We start from the raw sequence: 19,343 nt of genomic DNA on the forward strand, positions 1-19,343 counted from the left end.
GCAAAGTGCGCTCTCTAAATTCAATCGACACCTCTCTAAAACAATTTCATTACAAACTGAAGACTGAAACCTTCATGAAAGTGGGACGTTGACTACCTGAGTTTTAGCCAGGTGTACCTACAAAACTGACAACTGTGTGTATGTTGTATAAAATATGAACGGGATGTTTCACAATGATGAAATAATCAAGGCTAAATGCACAAAACGCAACACACAAACTGTACATTTTAATCCACTTGAAGCGGTGAGCAGCGGAGCGCTCTCCTCCACCAGCGCTAACTCCTCCCTCTCTGGAGGGTCACTGAACGCCACGTACGGTTTGGCTCAACGCACCTTAAGCCAGGGGGTGACCGCTTGATTATACTTTGACTGACGTGTGGACTGGCCAATCAGCTCTCAACGCGACTCTTTTACGATAAGGCACATTTTTTCTGCCCAATAAGAGGCGGAGGAGGCGGGGCGTTGCCATGGTGATCACAACCTTTTTCCTGTAGGTTGTGGCCATAGAGGCTTGTATTGGTGGTGGATGACAGGTTATAAACAAGCTCCAGTGAAGCTCAGGCACTTTGAGGAAAACTGAACAGTCACAGCGCGGCGAGGAGAGAAAACAGAAGCTCGAAGTAAGTGTTGGTTTATAAATAAGTGTTGTTTTACATGGACTGTGTTTATTATTGAAATGTATTTTACATGCTGAAGCTTGTTTTGTAGCTTCTCTACGGGTATGGGTTAATGAATTAGCTGCCATCCTCACCAGAAACAACCTGTTCCCTAAATGACACCGCTAGCTTATCACAGGTTTCAGTCTGCCAGGCTCTGACAGAGGCATTGTTTCCAAGCAAGCCCGGTGTGTCTTTATCCACCGAACACGTGTGGTGCACAGTCCTTTGCTTGTACTAAAGAGATGCTTTTGAGATTAACAGTAACTTGCATAACCATCCCGCAGTTTCTCCAGGTGAAGTTGTGGCTTGTGCCCCTTTTGCAATGCTTGAGAAACTGAGGATGTAGTCTTCTGTAAAGATAAACCCCGCTCAGGCACACGCACAGGCCTCAACAACAATTTCAGGATAATTAAAAAGCTCTTTCAAATGTCTTATTTTATGTCCCTGACCAGATGGTGAGGGGTAAAGCACTGGCCCGTTGTGGGCTGGTTCTGCTGAGTTTGTGGCTTTGTATCCAGTCAGTGCCTATCAGCGTGGACAAGACCAAGGGAAAGCCTCAGGAGGAGGAACTGGGGCCACCACAGAGTGCTGTGAGTTTGATGGAAAATGTCAGATACAGAGATATCTAGTAAATACCAGTCATATAGTTTATACCTTTTAAGTTAAATACAATCGCAGTCAGTCTTATATTATCGCAGACAGCGCTATTTTATGTGAAGTCCACTTGTAGGTAAAAGATTGGCAAAAAATGTAAATTAAATTTATTTTTTGATTACTTTATTATTTCATTTTATTTCATTGTTATTTGATTTGTTCAAAACGGTCAAGAGCAATATCAGGTAATGGCCCTGATTTAAGTTAGATATTAACAAGCTAAGCATACATTTTAGTCCTTTAACAACAAACACTGATGTGTGCTTTGGTTTGTGCTTCAGGAAACTGGGCTGCACTATGACCGCTACCTCAGGGAAGTCATTGAGTACCTCGAGAAAGACCCCCACTTTAAAGAAAAGCTCAAAAATGCCAACATGGATGACATTAAGGTAAATGTGCATACTCACTAAACAGCCCGTTGTTTTGTAAGCCTTTTACTGACATGAACAAGTTGTATTGAGCCATGCTGTGTTGATTTTGTGCTTGCAGCAAGGCAAACTTTCCAAAGAGCTGGACTTTGTCCACCACAATTTTCGGACAAAGCTGGATGAGTTGAAGAGAGAGGAGATGAACAGGCTGCGGATGCTCATCAAAGTCAAAAATGGCATCCAGGAGGGGAACGGTAAGTATCCTGCATATGTTGCTGACGTGTCACTGACAAACTTGTGCTTCTTGACGTTGCACAAGAAGTTTTGTAAAACAAGCCAGCAGTTGTGTCATTGTCTAATGTAGTCTAATGTGGCTCTTAGACGCAGGAATATAATGTAATACACTGCCTGCCCCAGCTGACAGTGACGTCTATGGGCCACTGCAAACTGTTGAATGAAAGGTTGTATGAAATTAGAATACCAATCCCTCAATATTAATAGGTGTGGTTAGAGACCAGAAGTACAGGTTGAGGACAGCACTTTTGAAAACATAACAGTCAGAGATGTGATGATAAGATGGTGCAAGTTGGACAGGATGTGTAGAAACATTTTAGAGATGGTGTCAGAATAAATAAAAAAACAGACATCCCTTCTCATCATGTTCAGAAATACATTTACACTTACTGACTCTTCCTGAGCTTTTTCCAGAGTAAATTTGACCTGAAGCTTAAGTAAACAAAGCCTGTACTTGCCTCTGGCTGTGTACCAGTGCACTAAAGAGCTGCTGAAGCACAAAACGTCTTCGGAAAACACACGGTGAAGAGCAACCAACAGTTTATTGAATGCCACAATCACTCAGTCTCAGTTTTTAAGTGCATACAGTCGAAAGTAAGTTAAAATAAGTCTTGATCAAAACAGATCAAAGACCACTCGGTCGAACTGATTTACAGTACAATAAAACCTCATTGTTCATTGGTTGTTTCCCCCCCTGCAGACCGGACAGTGGACCATCATGCCCTGCTGAAACAGTTTGAGCACCTTAACCACGGGAACCCAGACACTTTTGAGGTGGAGGACCTGGACCGCCTCATCAAATCGGTACAGACAGTGATGTAAAAGACTTGTTTGAAAAACTCTAAATAGATCTTTACTGTAGTTGATCTCACCTTTTTTTAAAATGAAAACCTTTTACACTGCAGCTGTAGTTGTGGCAGATGTGTACTGTATGTGGGTTATCTGTTATACACATCTCTACACTTTGTTGGAGACTATTTCCGTCTTGTCTATGCTGACCATGTTCCTCTAGTGTAGTTCTGTTGCTTATCTGTAACTGTGTCATGGTTGAACCCACAATCACAGTAAAGAGCAGCTTGCCTCATATGTTTTGCTGTAATTAGCATGGCGGGAGAATTACAGGTGTCAAAGAGTGAGCCATGTTTCTTGGGACAGCTCACATATCAGCTCTGCCAGTCCGGACTCTTTTTTTTTCTTTTTTTTTTTTTAGATGTAATAACTTGGAGGCAGTCACAGCTTTATTTGCTTGAGAGCAACACGTTTCCTGTGAATTCAGGAAGGGGAAGTCGGCTTACTGGATTTGCTAGTCTCTCTGCTCTAACACTGGAGTTTACAATCAAGTGCATGTAAATCCTGGCAATATTTTGTGAGGTTTTAGTTTTAGTTTTAGTGTTAGTTTTGATTTTTTTGGTGTTTTACAGTCGTTTATTTTTTAAATGTATGCCTTGGAACTGGTAGAATAATGCAACCCATACTGATAAATAAGTGTTTGTGTTGTTGGTGAGGCTTTTACCATAACATTTCCATATTCTGTATTCATGGTGAGTCACTAAAGGCTGTGGAATAAATTACCTGCACCTTCCTCCATAAAGTTCACAGTGATCACCAGATACAGACTGAACTTAAGCATTTTAGGACATTTTATGAAGATCACTTGTATATTTATAATATCCAAGACGTAACATCAGTAGTAATTAATCATACTTCAGCCTTATCAACAAACCAATCCACCATGGTACCAACAAATCCCTTGTCAGAATATCAGATTAACCTTGTGGTCTTTTCTCTGACTGAGTAGCTTTGTAGGGCAGAACAAAGATGTATTAGTACTTGATCAGCAGCCATTAGACTCTGTAATATCAGCCCTGAACAATTTGTGAAATTGTCACTGCATGAGGTAAACATGAAGAGCATGTCTTTGATTGAGCCAGACCCTAGGTGAGCTATGAAATTGAAATTCATTCAGCCAAGAGGTTTAGTTTTATCCTTGATGGAACAGCTCTGACTGTGCCTCTTGTGTTGGATAGAATGAATCAATTTCCACAACGGGTGGGCAAATAAAAGCTTTACAATCCAGGTATGAATTGTTTTCATTTGTAGGCGACCAAAGACCTGGAGAACTTTGACAAGGACCGCCACGACGAGTTCAAGAGGTACGAGATGATGAAGGAGCATGAGAGGAGGGAGCGTCTGAAGAACATGAATGAAGACGACCGCAAGAAGGAAGAGCAGCATTATGAGGAGATGAAGAAGAAACATGCTGACCATCCCAAAGTTAATCATCCTGTAAGTCACCTGCCAGACTGGCATTCATTGAAAATGCAGCAGCTCATTAGTAGCAGTGGTTATTCCTGCCATTATTCTTAGTTATAATCTCAGCTCTTAGACGGAGGAATTATTTGGATGGTACTGAACAACATTATTCAGGAAACTTGATGAGATTTGGTCCATTTGGGCACTGCTGCTCAGTTGAGCAGGTTTTATTTGGCTGTGAATGGGAGGATTAACAAAAAGCATACCAGAAAATAAAGATGCAAAAAAATACAAGAATTCACAGGAAGCAGGATTCCTGAAAGAGGCTGTGTGTGTGTGTGTGTGTGTGTGTGTGCGTGTGCGTGCGTAGGGCAGTGAGGACCAGCTGAAGGAGGTGTGGCAGGAGACAGACGGTTTGGACCCAGAATACTTTGATCCCAAGACATTTTTCAAAATGCATGGTAACCACATTTGTTTCTTAAGCACCCCAAATATCTGTAAAAGGATATCAAAGTTTTCCACTGTTATCTCTCTTAAACTTATGACCAGTTTGGATTTAGCATTGAAATGTGATGCAACAAACTAGTCACAAAAGTCATCCCTCATCAAAAAGGGATGTTTGTGGCTGAATGTGTTGCAAATATCAGCCGTAATATAAGATTAATATGGATGAAATGATGTGTTCATCCCTGTCTCTTGTTTTGTGTTGCAGACAGTAATGGAGATGGTTTCTTTGATGAGACTGAGCTTGAAGCTCTCTTCACTAAAGAGGTAATTATGTCCACCTAATTATGTCAAACTGCCCTCGTGCTGCATGTTATATATAGGATAATGTGATGTAAATACATGAAGGTGTAATTGTGTATCTGTGTGTGTGTGTCTTGAAGCTGGAGAAGGTGTACAACCCTGCAAATGAAGAGGACGATATGGTTGAGATGGAGGAGGAGAGGCTGCGAATGAGAGAGCACGTTATGAACGAGGTGAGCCCCCGCAGTGACACAGCAAATATGGAAGTTTCACTCATGTTTATTATAAATACAGTAATGATCAGGCCTGTTCAGGCCCACAAATGATACCTGCATTTGTTGAGTGCAGTCAGTAAAAGACTTTTTCATTGGAGTTCTTGACTATTTAATTCTTTTCAATATCAGAACACACCGTAGCTGCAAGTGCTCGCCCCTCTGTGTTTTATCAAACATGCAGCACTGGTATCAGATATATTATGGTTCAGTTAAACATATTCAGTTATATTACTTCCATTTGATCGATCTGTCAGTTTCTTAAACACTCGATCACAGTTGGAAAAACACACTATTCATCCAGCTAATGACAAATCAGAACTGTAGCTTGTACTTGAATTGTCTGCACAGAAGTGAAACTTGCAAACCTGTGCAGACATTACCAGTGCTGTAAAAGGGGAAAATAGTTTGTGCTGAACAGTAAGAGCAGTAGAAAATAGTTAGTGCTTTAGCAGGGAGTTGAAGCAGCTTCCTGTGTTGATGTTTAGGTGGACACCAATAAAGACAGACTTGTGTCACTGAGCGAGTTCATGGCGGCCACTAAGAAGGAGGAGTTCTTTGAAAAGGACGAGTGGGAGGTAAGAGCTGGATTTTATGAGTTGACAATCTATAATCCTATTCTGTATTTAAATCATTACATCTGGCCATTCCCTGCCCTCCACCCTGTCACAAACACCACTCCTGCCTCCACAGACTTTAGATCAAAACCCCCTTTACACTGAGGAGGAGTTGAAGGAGTATGAGCAGCACCTGGCCAACGCAGAGAACGACATCAACAAGAGGTCGACTGAGCTGCAGAAACAGAGGGAGGAGCTGGAAAGGAAACAAGAAGAACTTAATGCTCAGAGGCTGGGGCTACAGAAGGTGAACTAAAAAACAAATACTTAAGTTATTATTAAGGCTGCACGATATGCAAAAAAAAATCATATTGCAATTGTGATATGAGTTATGATTTACATCTTACCTTTATCAGAGAAATTGCAGCTCCTCATATGAGAAATATCCACACACACAGAAATGAAATATTTACCGGTTTAATTCCTTGTAATAGCTGTGGTGAGTCGCACCTACACAATATTATATTGTGTAGAGTTTGCACTCTACAGAGTACTATTTATATTCAAGTTAATAAAGTGAGCAGGTTCCAGACTTGCTGTAACATTTTCTCTCCTTGTTTCTCTGCTTAGGCTGTAGAAGAAATGGAAAGGTTAAAAACCCAAAACACAAAAGATGAGGTCAAAAGTAAGTATCACGTTGCAATGATTGTCGACAATCGATTTTTTTACAGTAACACACAGTTGAAGGGGTACTCCTGCCATTTAGTACTGTACTTCCATAATGCTGGGGGACTCACAGAAGACAAAGACAAGAAGCTAAGACATCCTGTATAGTTACCAATTACGATTACTATTACTGTGTAGTTACTAATTAGTATCAGTTTAGCTCCAAAAATGCCACAACATTCATTTCTCAGCACATCTCTCATTAGATGTAAAAACCATAAGATGAAAGATAACCTTTATGACATCACCAGGGTTATTTTCACAGACCTCCTCTCAGAGCCACAGAAGACATTATACAACTGGTTTTACAGGCTTAGTAGTAATAGCACTCCTTGTGACAACTTAATCAAATTGTAAAGTAATATCAACATGCAGAATTTTAATGCACTTCAATGCTGAAAACCTCAGCTGTCATCAGTACAAGTTGCAAACGTGGAGGGAATATTATCCTTATTATCATTATCTAACATTTTATAGCCTTTTATCATCAGCTTCATGATGTGAGCCAACCTTTGCCAATGTGACTCTCCTGTAGGTGAAGTTGAACCAGTGCCAGTTGTACCAGGAAACAATCTACCACTGCCCCCCGGTCACCAGCAGCAAGACGTACCAGTGCCAGGACACTCTTAGCAGGCCTCACCACTCTGTGTGCTGTGTGAATGCTGGTGAGTGAGTGTGTGTGTGTGTGTGTTTGTTGTGCAATGATTTCAATTTTCTGTTTTTGTTTAGGATTTTCAAAACACCACTTCAGAGAGATGTTTTAAGTATTAGGGGCACATAAGTAAATCTGTTTTCAGGCTTCAGATTTAGTGCCCATCATGCCACCCTCCTTCATTCGGCTGCATAATCCAGACTCCAAACGTGGAGCAGGTCCAGTTTTTGATGTGGACAATCGACCCTTTTGTTTTAGTCGTTTTGACGTTTCATCACAAGAAGGACTCTGTTCTCTGTGGGAAGTGCTTTGGGGTGAAATGGGGAGGGCTTTTGGCCTGATATGTGAATGTTTTGTTTAGTGTACACTGTAGTTCATTGTCACTGATTCTGCCTTTTAGAGGAAAAAAAACATTGAAAATTATTTATTTTCTTCAGGTGAAGAGATCCTGTATTTAAAAAAATGAATGTTATAAATGTAGCTTCAGAATTTATTTAGAACTGCAAATGAATGAAATGGTCCTTTCTGAAAGTTGAAGTTTTTCTTGTGGTAAAAACATTTCATTTTCTTTTTTAAATTCTTTTTTTTAATTAAGACTTGAACTCTTTTCATCATGTTCAAATGCAACTAATGTGATACTGTATATCTATTTAGGTATAAAAAGGTAGCTATCAGTCTTTTAAATGTTTTGGTCCTCTTGACTGTTTTCTCCTCTTTTTTTTTTTTTGTTTTGTTTTTAAAAAAAGACTCAAAACTAAGAGTTACACAGTTCTCATCTGACATCAGAAAAGTCAACTCAAGATTTATGCCTACATTAAATGCTTATTCCTTCAGTTGGGTTTTCTAGCTGATTGAAGAGTATATTTAGTTTACAAATGAAGTTACATCTATTATATATTTAAATCTCTTAATTTAATAAAATTGTGCTGGTGTTAGAGTGACTGTATGGAAGTTTGTTTACTGTGTCTGTGAATCTGTGTCATTTTTCATGATAGAATAATTTATTTATTCTCTTCACCACAGTCAGTGAAACTGAATTTAAATCAAGAGCCACATGGTTAAAAACTGGTTTCAAAACCATCTTAATTTCAGAATAATACATATAGATAACAGTTAGACTAAAGGACACAAAGACACATATTTTCATGTCTCTTTTAAAAAGCAGTCACATCTGTCAGTGGACCCCAGTTTATCTGCTGCAGGTGTGTTTTTTATTTATTTTTCTATGTCCCTTTCATAAAAGCAGTTAAATCCTGTGTGACTAATTCATGAAACTGTTGTACAAGGTTTGAATGTGGACAATAAAGTGAATGAGCTTGCAGTTTTGAAGTTTGTTTCTTTTTGTTACACACATTACCACACACACTCTCACAATCATATTCAAACAATTACAAATGTAAAAAAAAATAATAATAATGATAAAAAAAACATTATGGGAGCCAGAGTAAAATATTCAGCATTTTGTCAAGAGTAACTCCAAAGGCATGCTTAAAAAAAAAAAATGACTATTCGACTTTTCCTTCCTTACAACGTGTATGATCAGAAGTCATGGATAGAAATTCAGCTTCTTCCGTACGAGTCACTGAAACGCTCGATGAGGTAGTCACCTGCTGTGACTGGAGGGTATTTGTTGGAGCCGTCGCAGCAGGTGACCAGAGCCTCATCATCAGGCTGGACGAAGAAGGCCAGAGACTGACGTGTGCTGGAGTCTCCAGCAGGCGGCAGCAAAACCCGATGGAGCTGAAGAACACGGAACAACTGCAATAAGAAGCTTTCATTCCTTCCCATAATATATAAACAACATTATACCATATGTAATAGTGTTACTTGCTGAAATGACCATCAAGTTGTTCTTTTATATCCATGACACAAATATTGTCGTAATAGTCAAGTTGAGATTTGTGAAAAAAAAACAAATTTCTTATGGCATTATTCTAGTTCTTGCATTAAAATTAAAAAACAAACTATATTAGAATATGGATTTAAAATCACAGTTTACACAAGGCTCAGAGGGTCCTCAGCCCCTCTTTTTAATGTCCAATTATGAGCACAGGAATACAGCAAGTAATAGTGAATGTTTGCTGAATTCTTTTTGTCATGAGAGGGTATAAGAAAGGATGAAAATGTTTGAGGCTAAACAATCAGAGATTTACAATATTTTCTCTCCAAGTCTTATTTTGAAGATTTCAGCCCATGATGAATTTAGGAATCTTTGTAAATGTAACCTGTAAACACATACAGCAAACAATAGTGAATCACGTGTGTCTGAAATCTTCAAAATAAGACTTGGAGAGAAAATATTGTAAATCTCTCAGATTGTTTGGCCTCACACAAACATTTTCATCCTTTCTTATACCCTCTCGTCACAAAAGGAAAAAGTTATCTCCATCCAAGCCTGTTTATAGATGTAACTCAAATCTGCAAAAACTTCCTCTTCACCCACCACAGAGACAAACTGATCGCTGGTCCAGCGCTGCATCAGGTCGGCGATGTTGATGAGGACGGCTCCGGGGATGCTGGGAGCACAGATGAACTCACCTGAACGTCTGCGGACCTGAGGATTTAAGTCAAGCCAAGTCAATTTTTATTTATATATCTCAAGGCACTCTCCAAATAGAGGAGGTCCAGACCTTCATGTTATAGTACATTTACAGAGACCCAACATTTCCCACCAAGAGCAAGCACTTGGTGACAGTGGCAAGGAAAAACTTCCTTTAAGAGGCAGAAAAAACCAAGCAGAACTGGACTCAGGGTGGGCGGCCATCTGCCTTGATTGGTTGGGTTATGAGAGAGCGAGAGCGAGAGCGAGAGCGAGAGCGAGAGAGACTGCAGTAACAGCAACAGCAGTAATGTTAATGGTAACTCTAATATTGCTACTGATATAAGTATAGTATTAATGAGAGCTAATAACAGTAAACATTAGTATTATTAATAAAATTAGCAGCAGGTGTTGAGCAGTGGGTGGTTTAAGGATATGGATTAAAGTGGATTACATGTGTGGGCATTTCTCCAACTGTTGGGATGAGTTAAGTTTAAGTGTTTAAGTTTAATTGTTATATGATTAAATGTACCGTCAGTGGAAGTGGAAAAGTTTTGTAAAAAGGTTTGCACTTTGCCTCAAGAGGTGGAGATGTGAGTGTTATTACCTGCAGACCCTCAGAGCTCTGGAACAGCAGCGTGATGCTGCCGTAGTCTGAATGCTCTCCACATCGCAGCTGACCCTCCTTGGCTTCCTCACTGCTCACTGGTGGGTAGTACAGAGACCGCAGCGTTGTGCCATTCTCATCAGCTGCAAGAGACACAACAACACTGCCTAAATTTACATCAGGATGTACAGGCTCCTGTATTAGGAGTTATGGTATAAGAAAAAGAGGGCACTTGAAAAGGCTCAGCTGTCTGAGGACACAGTTATATACAAAAGTTAAGGTATCCCTGAAAAAATTATATAATTTGTTCATTTTTGAAGTGAAAAGATGTAAATTGAATTGCTGCAGCGAACAGACAAAACAGATGAGCTTTTCCTCAAATATGAATGCACCTAATGAACTTCAGAGGTAAAAGAGGTAAACTCTCAACACAACATGTAATTTGCCCAGCACCACTCAAGTGTTTGCACACAAGTGTTCTTGACGGAGGTCTGAGGTATACACACAGTTTCTTTTCTGTCTTCCAAGATGATGATGATGTTGGGTTTGTGAGGGTTTTTAAAAAAAACAACAAAAAAAACAAACAAAAAAAACAAAAAAAAAACAAAAACATATTTTTATTTTTTACATTTTTTTCTGAATCAACATGTTTCGTGGCCACACAACTCTCTGACATTGACTTTACTGACTGCACAGAGTCAAACTCAGTGCTGAGTGAGAGGACTGCAGGTCATCAGTCATCTGGTTATCTTCTTGAGTGTCACTTAAGTTAAGTTTGTTTAGGGTGAGTTTGTATCACTAAACCATCTACAACCCCACCTGACCTGGACTCACTGACTGTATGTTGGACTCTCAGGTACCAGTTGTTCTTACACCACTATATAGTGGGTGTAGTGATCTGTACATACTTCCTATTAACTGGTGCGCACTCAGGAACACCTCCGGGTCCAGATCCAGACAGTGGGCCATCACCTTCAGCACCCGCAGACTCAGCTCTTTACAGCGCTGGAAGAACGACGTCTGGATCTCCTGGAACCCCGGTACAGCATCTGATGATGGCCATTTCTCCAACAGAAGAGAATGGCATTAGAGCCCCAGCAATTTTTGGATTTTTTACAGCCAATACTTTTATTAATAACTTAAATGTATCCATTTTAATTAACATATTTTTTATAAGCCTTAGATTTGGTTAATTTAGATAAAAGAATTATGACCAAGATATAGACTAAGCAGTGCACCTTACAGTTGTCAGTGGCAGTGTATATATATATATATATATATATATATATATATATATATATATATATATATATATATATATATATATATGTGTGATAAATTAATATCTGCTGATAATATTGGCAGATTCATTTATCTATTGGGCTCCAAAAAGAGTTGAGTGGAACCAAACTTTGTCTAGAAAAACCAAATTAAGGCCAAATTAAATTTAACTTGTTCTACTAAATTGATAATCTTCAGGATGAACAACACATCATGAGGCTGGTCTGTCACATAAAAACAACAAAGTCGAACTCTGATAGGAAACATTACTATGTCAGGGTGAAGTGAAGCAGCATTGAATGCCTCCTTCAGGTCTCCAGGTCGACGTGGGTTCAACCTGAAAAGCAGTTATGTGAATTCAAAAGCAGTGAAGGGTGCAGAGAAGCAGTGCTGTGTTCATGGTCTGAAGCCTTACCTCTCAGTCTCCAGAGACACCCAGCCGTGGTTCGGGTTGTTGGCGAAGCTTTTCCTGCTGAAGGGCTGCTTCAGCTCATCAGGCTGCAGGAAGAACTTCTTGGACACCTCCATAACACGGTCCACCTATCCAAACGCGCACCAGGAGAAAAGACGCATATTAAGCACTTTACACAAACTTATCATAACAATAATCAGAATTATTTGTATTTTTTGCCCCACCTCCTCCTGAGGGATCCCAGTGTTCTGCAGAAAAACAAAGCCCACTTCCGTGAAAGCTGTTTTCAGCTCTTTGCTCAACTTTTGCAGCTGCTCGTCGGTGACATCTCCCCCGCTCAGGCTGTATGCACCGAAGTCCACTACTGGAATGCTCATTTTTAAAAACACAAAAAGTCGAGCTCAAAGTATCTAAGCGCGGAGCGGCAGGACAGACAAACACTGTGCAGCGAAGGAGAATTGAAAAGTAGCTTCTGCTGATCGTCAGCACTTATTCCCACTCATTCGCTCATGAGACCTTTCCCAGCCAATAGGAAAAGAGCTCCTAATGAGACCAAATTGCACAACAGTTGGCTATCTCGTCACCTTTGGATGTTCACTGCAGTTGGCCTGAAGGGGCAAGGTATCCTTGGAGGATTTATACAGCCTGAGCTCTGCTGGTTGAGTTCCCCCTGAGAGGATGTTTGATCTGAAGAAAGACTGGAGCATCTCCTTTGCAGGCTGCGGTTTCATGGGCATTTATTATGTCGGTGCCACCAGCTGTGTCCTTGAACGGTTCCCTCGTCTCCTGCAAGACGCGTTTAAAATGTACGGAGCGTCTGCAGGGTCCTTGATGGCTGCTGTCCTTACCATTGGAATCCCCCTAGGTAAGTGTTGGTCCCATATCGACAGACCAAACTACATCCAAAAATCGGTCACTTAAATCCCTACGTTTTATTATAGCATAATTCGCACGGATCTAATACATTAAGCAGTAGTTTACACAGATAAATCTCCAATGTCAATCCCACACATTACTATAAGATATTTATTTTTGAATATTTTAAATAATTAAATAAAAACAAATAAACTTTCAGCATCGATGACAGATTCATCATTCATGAGCTTCCACTGCTTGTGCCCATTCGTTTGTCTTTTTACCGGACATAGAGAAAAGACTCTGCTGAAACTGTGGAGTTGCTGTGGATTTTTGACACATCTGATTTTTGTGAATTCAAAAAACACAAAGTCCTTACATTCATGCACGTCTAAGATTTCTCAGCACCATGGCACAGATTTCAGCCCGTTGATCTTTAGACACAACCTGATGGTGAAAAAGACCAATATTTGATCAAAGTGACCAATAGTTTGCATAAGGTAATAATTGATATTTCAAATAAAAGGGGGTAATCTAACTAATAGCTGTGTTTCTGTGTGTAGAAAAATGCTGTGCTAATTTGATGTTCATGGCCAAAGAGGCCAGGAGGTACAGACTGGGGCCCCTGCACCCAGCTTACAACCTGCTGCAGATAGTGCAGGACTCTCTGCTTTCAAGCCTTCCAGCAGACGCCCATGTTCGAGCGTCTGGGAGGCTCTGTGTGTCCCTGACCAGAGTGTCTGATGGGAAGAACGTACTGGTGTCAGAGTTTGACAGCAGAGAGGAGCTCATTCAGGTACCTTCTACAATTGGGGAGTTAGGCTGACCCTGAAATGTGAAGGTCACTGACAGGATGACTGAACAAATGATGAATGATATACTTTTTTTGAGGAATCATCACTCTATTGTTTGTGTTTGTCTGTACAGAAAGTTTGTCATTCAGTAATCAACATGCAGTAATATTGTACATGCTTTTTCCAGGCCCTTATATGCAGCTGCTTCGTCCCTTTCTACTGTGGTGTTATTCCACCCACCTACCGAGGGGTGGTGAGTAAACCAGCAAGTCTTTATGCTTGAGCTGTGACTTGCAAAGTTTTCTCAGGATGGTGATGGTGAGCTTCACTTTGTTGGTCAATGTCACAGCTCAGCATTTGTTACTTACTTATTTTTTTGGTGTTTTTGCCTGTATTTTGAAAGTAAAGTGGAGCATGAGACAGGAAAGTTAGGGGAGAGAGGGGATGCTGCAGCAAGGACTCAGCCTTAATAGTATGCACTCTTCCAGGTGAGATACCAGGGCATCCCAGCATTTGTCTCTTGTAAAGATGAACAGTTACTGAGTAACCTGAAAGTTTTTTACCTGATCATTGTGTGTTCAAATTTCCTCAAGACAGCTTGTCAGTTAAACAGTCTCACTGCACGATCCCCAAATTTTATATACACAGGTTACTGTTGTACAGTTTACATTCATCTGAAAACTTACAATCTGGTTATTACTTAGTGTCCCTGCATCAGTGTCAAGTTTTACCTACTGATCAACAACCTCTGTTCCCACTCAGCATTACGTGGACGGTGCCATCAGCGACAACCTGCCCCGATGTCACCTGAAAAACACGTTAACCTTTTCTGCGTATGCTGGCGAGAGTGACATCTGCCCCCGGGCGAGCACACTGAACTTCCATGAGGTGCGCTTCAGCAACGTCAGCATCCAAGTCAACTCGGAGAACATGTGCAGAGTGACCAGCACCTTCTTCCCCCCAGACCCTGAGGTGAGACGCAGAAGCTTCTGACTCTGTTGCTGCAGGTTTATCAGCTTTAAATAGGTTTTGTCAGGTTAACCAGAATTTGAGAGACCATACTAGTGTTTTTGCATGTTTTAGCCAATTTACCATAAACCACACTTCATATTAAATCATAATCTTCATGTTACCACAAAACAATTTCTAAAGCATGATGTTTTTTTTCCTTTTAGGGTATTTCCACTCCCTGTTTTCCAGTCATTTAATGTGGTTATTATTTATCGACATGCACAGATGATTGAGTTACTCACTGATAATGATACTGATTGTCAGTAGACTATGTCACGCAGCTGTGTTTGTTTGTGTTTCAGTATGGGATATTTCTCTGAGCATAGACGCGGTGTAAGGGTTCAGCAGAAAGTATAGAGAGACCTAAAGCTCAGTACAATACATACCCCTCTAGACAAGTGGTTTCCAACCTGTGGGCTGCAAAGGTGTTGCAAGTGGGCTGACAAATCATTTGCAAAACAGTACAGTTTTGTTGAAAATATGTAATTATAAAAAAATTTATTTAATAATGTTTTAAAATGAAATCATCTTTAAAAACTCCTTTTTGTTTTTTTCTCATATTAAGGCCTATCACAGTGATAAGCTAACGATATCAGAATGGACGGCTGGTTTGCAATAGGAAGAGTTGAAAGAGTTAGATGGTGAATCGCCAAGTGAAAAATTGAGTTTCCCTTGCTTTCAGTTCACTCCGAAATGTATTGATCGTTATCATCAAAATAGAAAGTGTTCTGTGAATGTGTTATTTGTTACTGGTGTGAATGTTACAGGTTCGAATGTGGGCCGCCAACATTTTAGAGATTTTCAAGCCGGCTGTGATTTGGAAAAGCTTGGGAACCACTGCTCTAGAGTTTAAATAAACTGAGTCTAAGCCCATTCTGAAACTAGTATGCAGTATTAGACAATTTACAACCCTTATCAATGTCCACACATGCAGGACGCCTGTGTTGCATGCGGAGAAAACATGTTCTCTTTTTCTTTTGAAAACATATTTCTAAAGTTGGCTTTCAAAGTCCTGCTTGAATGAAAACAGGTGTTTTGGCTTGAAAATTATTTACAAATTTCCTTCAGCCTTCTTTTGATCAAAAAGAATATTGACTGATGATTACTGGAACCTGAAATATACAGTCTACGCAGGCAAGTCTCACTTTTACTTTGATGCCAGTGGACAGTGAAGTGCAGGTTAAGTAGTCCTATCTCGCGTCCTCATCAAGCACTCTTGGATTTTACAGGCAATGTCTGAAATCTGCCAGAAGGGCTACATGGATGCTCTCCGCTTCCTGCAGGAACACAGTAAGGAAATTTTGTCAGAATACATGTTGAATATTCAAGTAAACAGAAGGCAAGGAAGAAAAGAAACAAATGTGTGATCCAGTGCTTCTTATTGCAGACATTGTTTTAATTTAAATACCCTTCACAGATCTGATCAGCAGTGAGTGTCCGATGAGAGGTTTGGAGACAGACTCACCCAGACCTGCTTGTTGTGAGCTGATGAAGGAGCAGGCTGAAGCTGAAGAGTCCAGTGAGACCACGCAGCAGAACGGGCTGAAACCTCCTCAGGAAGAACACTTTTGGCTGGATCCACAGCTAATAGAGAACCTCCCAGCTGACATCAGAAAGGGTAAGTACAGAAAGTGAAGTGCAGGCTGACACGGTTGTCAGCAATGAAATGCTCCTTGACTTTTTGTATTTGACTGTATCTGTGTCAGCGTTGTGTGAGGCCTGTCGAGAATCACATACTGCTCGTGGCCTGTTGTCCCGAGTGACCAACTACCTGCCCAAGAAAGTGTCGTCATACCTGCAGATCCCCTGTACTCTGCCCGTCAACTCGGCCTACTCTTTAGCCCACAAGTAAGAGTCAATCATTGAACAAGCCTGCTTTCAATCTGCTGTAATACCACAACCAAACTACTTTGTAAAAAACACGGGAGGCAATTTGTATTTGCTGGTGAGATGACAAAAAAGAAAAACACCAAGTCATGATACTCTAATGCCAAGGAAGCCAGACAACCACGCCTCATGAATGTTTGTTCCACAGATATAACCATACTTCAGTATTTCTGTTTTCTGAGACCTGATTTTTCCACTGTACAGTGCATCTGGAAAGTATTCACAGCACTTCACTTTTTCCACATTTTGTTATGTTACAGCCTTATTCCAAAATGGATTCAATTCATTTTTTACCTCAAAATTCTACACACAATACCTCATAATGACAAAGTGAAAAAAGTTTGCTTGAAATTTTTGCAAATTTATAAAATAAAAAAAATAAAATATATATAACATGTACATAAGTATTCACAGCCTTTGCTCAATACTTTGTTGAAGCAGCTTTGGCAGCAATTACAGCCTCAAGTCTTTTTGAGTATGATGCTACAAGCTCGTCACACCTGTTTTTGGGCAGTTTCTCCCATTCTTCTTTGCAGAACCTCTCAAGCTCCATCAGGTTGGATGGGGAGCGTCGGTGCACAGCCATTTTCACATCTCTCCAGAGATGTTCAATCGGGTTCAAGTCTGGGCTCTGGCTGGGCCACTCAGGGACGTTCACAGACTTGAAGCCACTCCTTTGTTATCTTGGCTGTGTGCTTAGCGTCGTTGTCCTGTTGGAAGATGAACCTTCGCCCCAGTCCGAGGTCCAGAGCGCTCTGGAGCAGGTTATCATCAAGGATGTCTCTGTACATTGCTGCATTCATCTTTCCCTCAACCCTGACTAGTCTCCCAGTTCCTGCTGCTGAAAAACATCCCTACAGCCTGATGCTGCCACCACCATGCTTCACTGTAGGGATGGTACTGGCCAGGTGATGAGCGGTGCCTGGTTTCCTCCAGACGTGACGCTTGGCATTCAGGCCAAAGAGTTCAATCTTTGTTTCATCAGACCAGAGAATCTTGTTTCTCATGGTCTGAGAGTCCTTCAGGTGCCTTTTGGTAAACTCCAGGTGGGCTGTCCTGTGCCTTTTACTGAGGAGTGGCTCCGTCTGGCCACTCTCCCATACAGGCCTGATTGGTGGAGTGCTGCAGAAATGGTTGTCCTTCTGGAAGGTTCTCCTCTCTCCACAGAGCAAAGCTGGAGCACTGTCAGAGTGACCATCGGGTTCCTGGTTACCTCCTTAACTAAGGCCCTTCGGCCCCGATTGTGTGTAGAATTTTGAGGAAAAAATTAATTTAATCCATTTTGGAATGAAGCTGTAACATAACAAAATGTGGAAAAAGTGAAGCGCTGTGAATACTTTCCAGATGCCCTGTATTTCACTGCTTGACTTTGTACTCCCTTGTATTTATCTATCGATGTAATTTATCATGGAGACCATCTTTTTTTTTTTTACCCTTCTGTTTGCCTGTTTCTTTCTTTCTTCTTTTGTGTCTTCCATCTGAAACTAATCTGAAAGTATGAAAATCCCTGAACCTAGAAATGTCAACTTTTAGATCGACAGCGAAACTAAACCCAACATTTCTTCACAATTACAGCTTTTCATACTACAAACCTTATCACAATAATATGTGTTACTTTCACTCAAGTAATCGAAAAACTCAATCAGTGCTAATTATAAATGTTAATTTGACACTTAAATCAATCCTTCCAGACTGGTGGATTGGATCCCAGATGTGCCCAGGGACATGAGCTGGCTCTATGGCGTGGCTGAAGACATGTACAAACGAGTGTGGAAGGACAGGGTGGAGGACAGTGATGGGTATGCAATGTGAAGATTATGTCTCTTGTTCAGCTCTGTGCCTTGGTTTCATTGGTTCAGGGATTCAGTACAGATGGGGCTGACACAAACCTGCTCCTCATTGATTTTAGAGATTTGGAGAGTTGACGAGTGGAAATTATGATCTATTGGGGGCAACAGATTATAGACATGACTGGAATCATTGTTCCTTTTGCACCAAATTATATGTCAATCCATCCAAACTGTTGAGATTTTTCACTCTGGACCAAAGTATTGGACCCAAACCCATTGTTAAAGCTTGAAGATATAATAATCCCCTGAAAATGTACTATTGTCTAAATAAGACCAATCCTTATCTTCACCTTTTCCAGAGAATCACCTCTGCGCAGATGTACAAGCCTGCCATTAGGCCTGAACCTGTGGAGTAACAGGAAAGAAGACACAAACACTCCCCCAATGACCCCAGAAGCCACTCCCACCTCCAGCCTCACCTTCACCTGGAGCACACACAGTGAGGTGGACCACATGCCCCTGACTCCACCCCCCACGCCCTCCCTCAGCCCCACCTCTGGGTTTGGGGAAGCCACCACGGAGTCACCTAAAAGTGCAGGTAGAGGCTGGGGTTTGGGCAGAGCTGTGGGGTGGATCCGGAGCACGACATACGCTACGTCAAACCAGAAGAGAACAGATGATTGATTGACCTTTACTGCATTCAAGTAAATATGTTTAATATTGCACTGAAGAAGAAAGTGAGGATGTTGAATAAATGAATGCAAACATGTTCTGTGTTTTGTGGCATCTCTATCAAAGAAAATATCAGGTAGAGGAAGCAACTTTGCCTAATGGGCCCAAACACACTTTCTCCTGAGGTTATATGTCCTGTAGCCTCCTTTAGCTTTCTCCCAGAGCTCCTTTCATCAGTACGTCTGAAAGCTCAAACATGTTCCCGGGGTTCTGTTTATATTAAAGCTGCACTTACCAATATTTTTGATGTTGT

The 19,343-nt window shown here is 40.8% G+C and overlaps 3 protein-coding genes across 3 annotated transcripts; 2 read left to right on the top strand and 1 right to left on the bottom strand.

The window, feature by feature from the left end:
* The first annotated feature begins 489 nt into the window (after nucleotides 1-489).
* Nucleotides 490-8,503, top strand: LOC139629265 (nucleobindin-2-like). Its single transcript, XM_071491799.1, has 13 exons — nucleotides 490-620; nucleotides 1,112-1,249; nucleotides 1,595-1,702; nucleotides 1,803-1,935; nucleotides 2,676-2,779; nucleotides 4,076-4,261; nucleotides 4,599-4,689; nucleotides 4,941-4,999; nucleotides 5,116-5,208; nucleotides 5,736-5,825; nucleotides 5,941-6,111; nucleotides 6,435-6,489; nucleotides 7,066-8,503. Exons 2-13 carry the CDS (start codon nucleotides 1,112-1,114, stop codon nucleotides 7,158-7,160), a joined length of 1,323 nt encoding a protein of 440 aa, XP_071347900.1. The 5' UTR covers nucleotides 490-620; the 3' UTR covers nucleotides 7,161-8,503.
* LOC139629273 (uncharacterized) lies at nucleotides 8,323-12,398 on the bottom strand. The gene is made up of 7 exons (XM_071491812.1): nucleotides 12,246-12,398; nucleotides 12,025-12,149; nucleotides 11,880-11,946; nucleotides 11,237-11,393; nucleotides 10,329-10,471; nucleotides 9,626-9,736; nucleotides 8,323-8,922 (listed from the first exon to the last, which is right to left on the bottom strand). Exons 1-7 carry the CDS (start codon nucleotides 12,396-12,398, stop codon nucleotides 8,743-8,745), a joined length of 936 nt encoding a protein of 311 aa, XP_071347913.1. The 3' UTR covers nucleotides 8,323-8,742.
* Nucleotides 12,399-12,536: 138 nt separating this feature from the next.
* LOC139629257 (1-acylglycerol-3-phosphate O-acyltransferase Pnpla3-like) lies at nucleotides 12,537-19,125 on the top strand. Its single transcript, XM_071491787.1, has 9 exons — nucleotides 12,537-12,886; nucleotides 13,440-13,672; nucleotides 13,858-13,923; nucleotides 14,433-14,642; nucleotides 15,911-15,971; nucleotides 16,099-16,299; nucleotides 16,388-16,529; nucleotides 18,260-18,367; nucleotides 18,718-19,125. Exons 1-9 carry the CDS (start codon nucleotides 12,700-12,702, stop codon nucleotides 19,040-19,042), a joined length of 1,533 nt encoding a protein of 510 aa, XP_071347888.1. The 5' UTR covers nucleotides 12,537-12,699; the 3' UTR covers nucleotides 19,043-19,125.
* The last annotated feature ends 218 nt before the right edge of the window (nucleotides 19,126-19,343 follow it).

This window comes from Trachinotus anak, unplaced genomic scaffold (assembly GCF_046630095.1).
Source record: "Trachinotus anak isolate AG129_WGS33_773 ecotype Australia unplaced genomic scaffold, CSIRO_AGI_Tana_v1 ptg000002l, whole genome shotgun sequence".
NCBI lineage: Eukaryota > Metazoa > Chordata > Actinopteri > Carangiformes > Carangidae > Trachinotus > Trachinotus anak.

Excerpts from the sequence above, each read along its gene's own strand:
- LOC139629265 (XM_071491799.1), top strand. The coding sequence starts at position 1,112 with ATGGTGAGGGGTAAAGCACTGGCCCGTTGTGGGCTGGTTCTGCTGAGT. Across the intron at positions 4,262-4,598 it reads ATCCCAAAGTTAATCATCCT|GGCAGTGAGGACCAGCTGAA; the intron begins GTAAGTCACCTG and ends GTGCGTGCGTAG. Across the intron at positions 4,690-4,940 it reads GACATTTTTCAAAATGCATG|ACAGTAATGGAGATGGTTTC; the intron begins GTAACCACATTT and ends TTTGTGTTGCAG.
- LOC139629273 (XM_071491812.1), bottom strand. The coding sequence starts at position 12,398 with ATGAGCATTCCAGTAGTGGACTTCGGTGCATACAGCCTGAGCGGGGGA. Across the intron at positions 11,947-12,024 it reads GTGTCTCTGGAGACTGAGAG|GTTGAACCCACGTCGACCTG; the intron begins GTAAGGCTTCAG and ends ACTGCTTTTCAG. Across the intron at positions 8,923-9,625 it reads GCGATCAGTTTGTCTCTGTG|CTCCATCGGGTTTTGCTGCC; the intron begins GTGGGTGAAGAG and ends CGTGTTCTTCAG.
- LOC139629257 (XM_071491787.1), top strand. The coding sequence starts at position 12,700 with ATGTTTGATCTGAAGAAAGACTGGAGCATCTCCTTTGCAGGCTGCGGT. Across the intron at positions 14,643-15,910 it reads TCTTCCCCCCAGACCCTGAG|GCAATGTCTGAAATCTGCCA; the intron begins GTGAGACGCAGA and ends TGGATTTTACAG. Across the intron at positions 16,530-18,259 it reads GCCTACTCTTTAGCCCACAA|ACTGGTGGATTGGATCCCAG; the intron begins GTAAGAGTCAAT and ends CAATCCTTCCAG.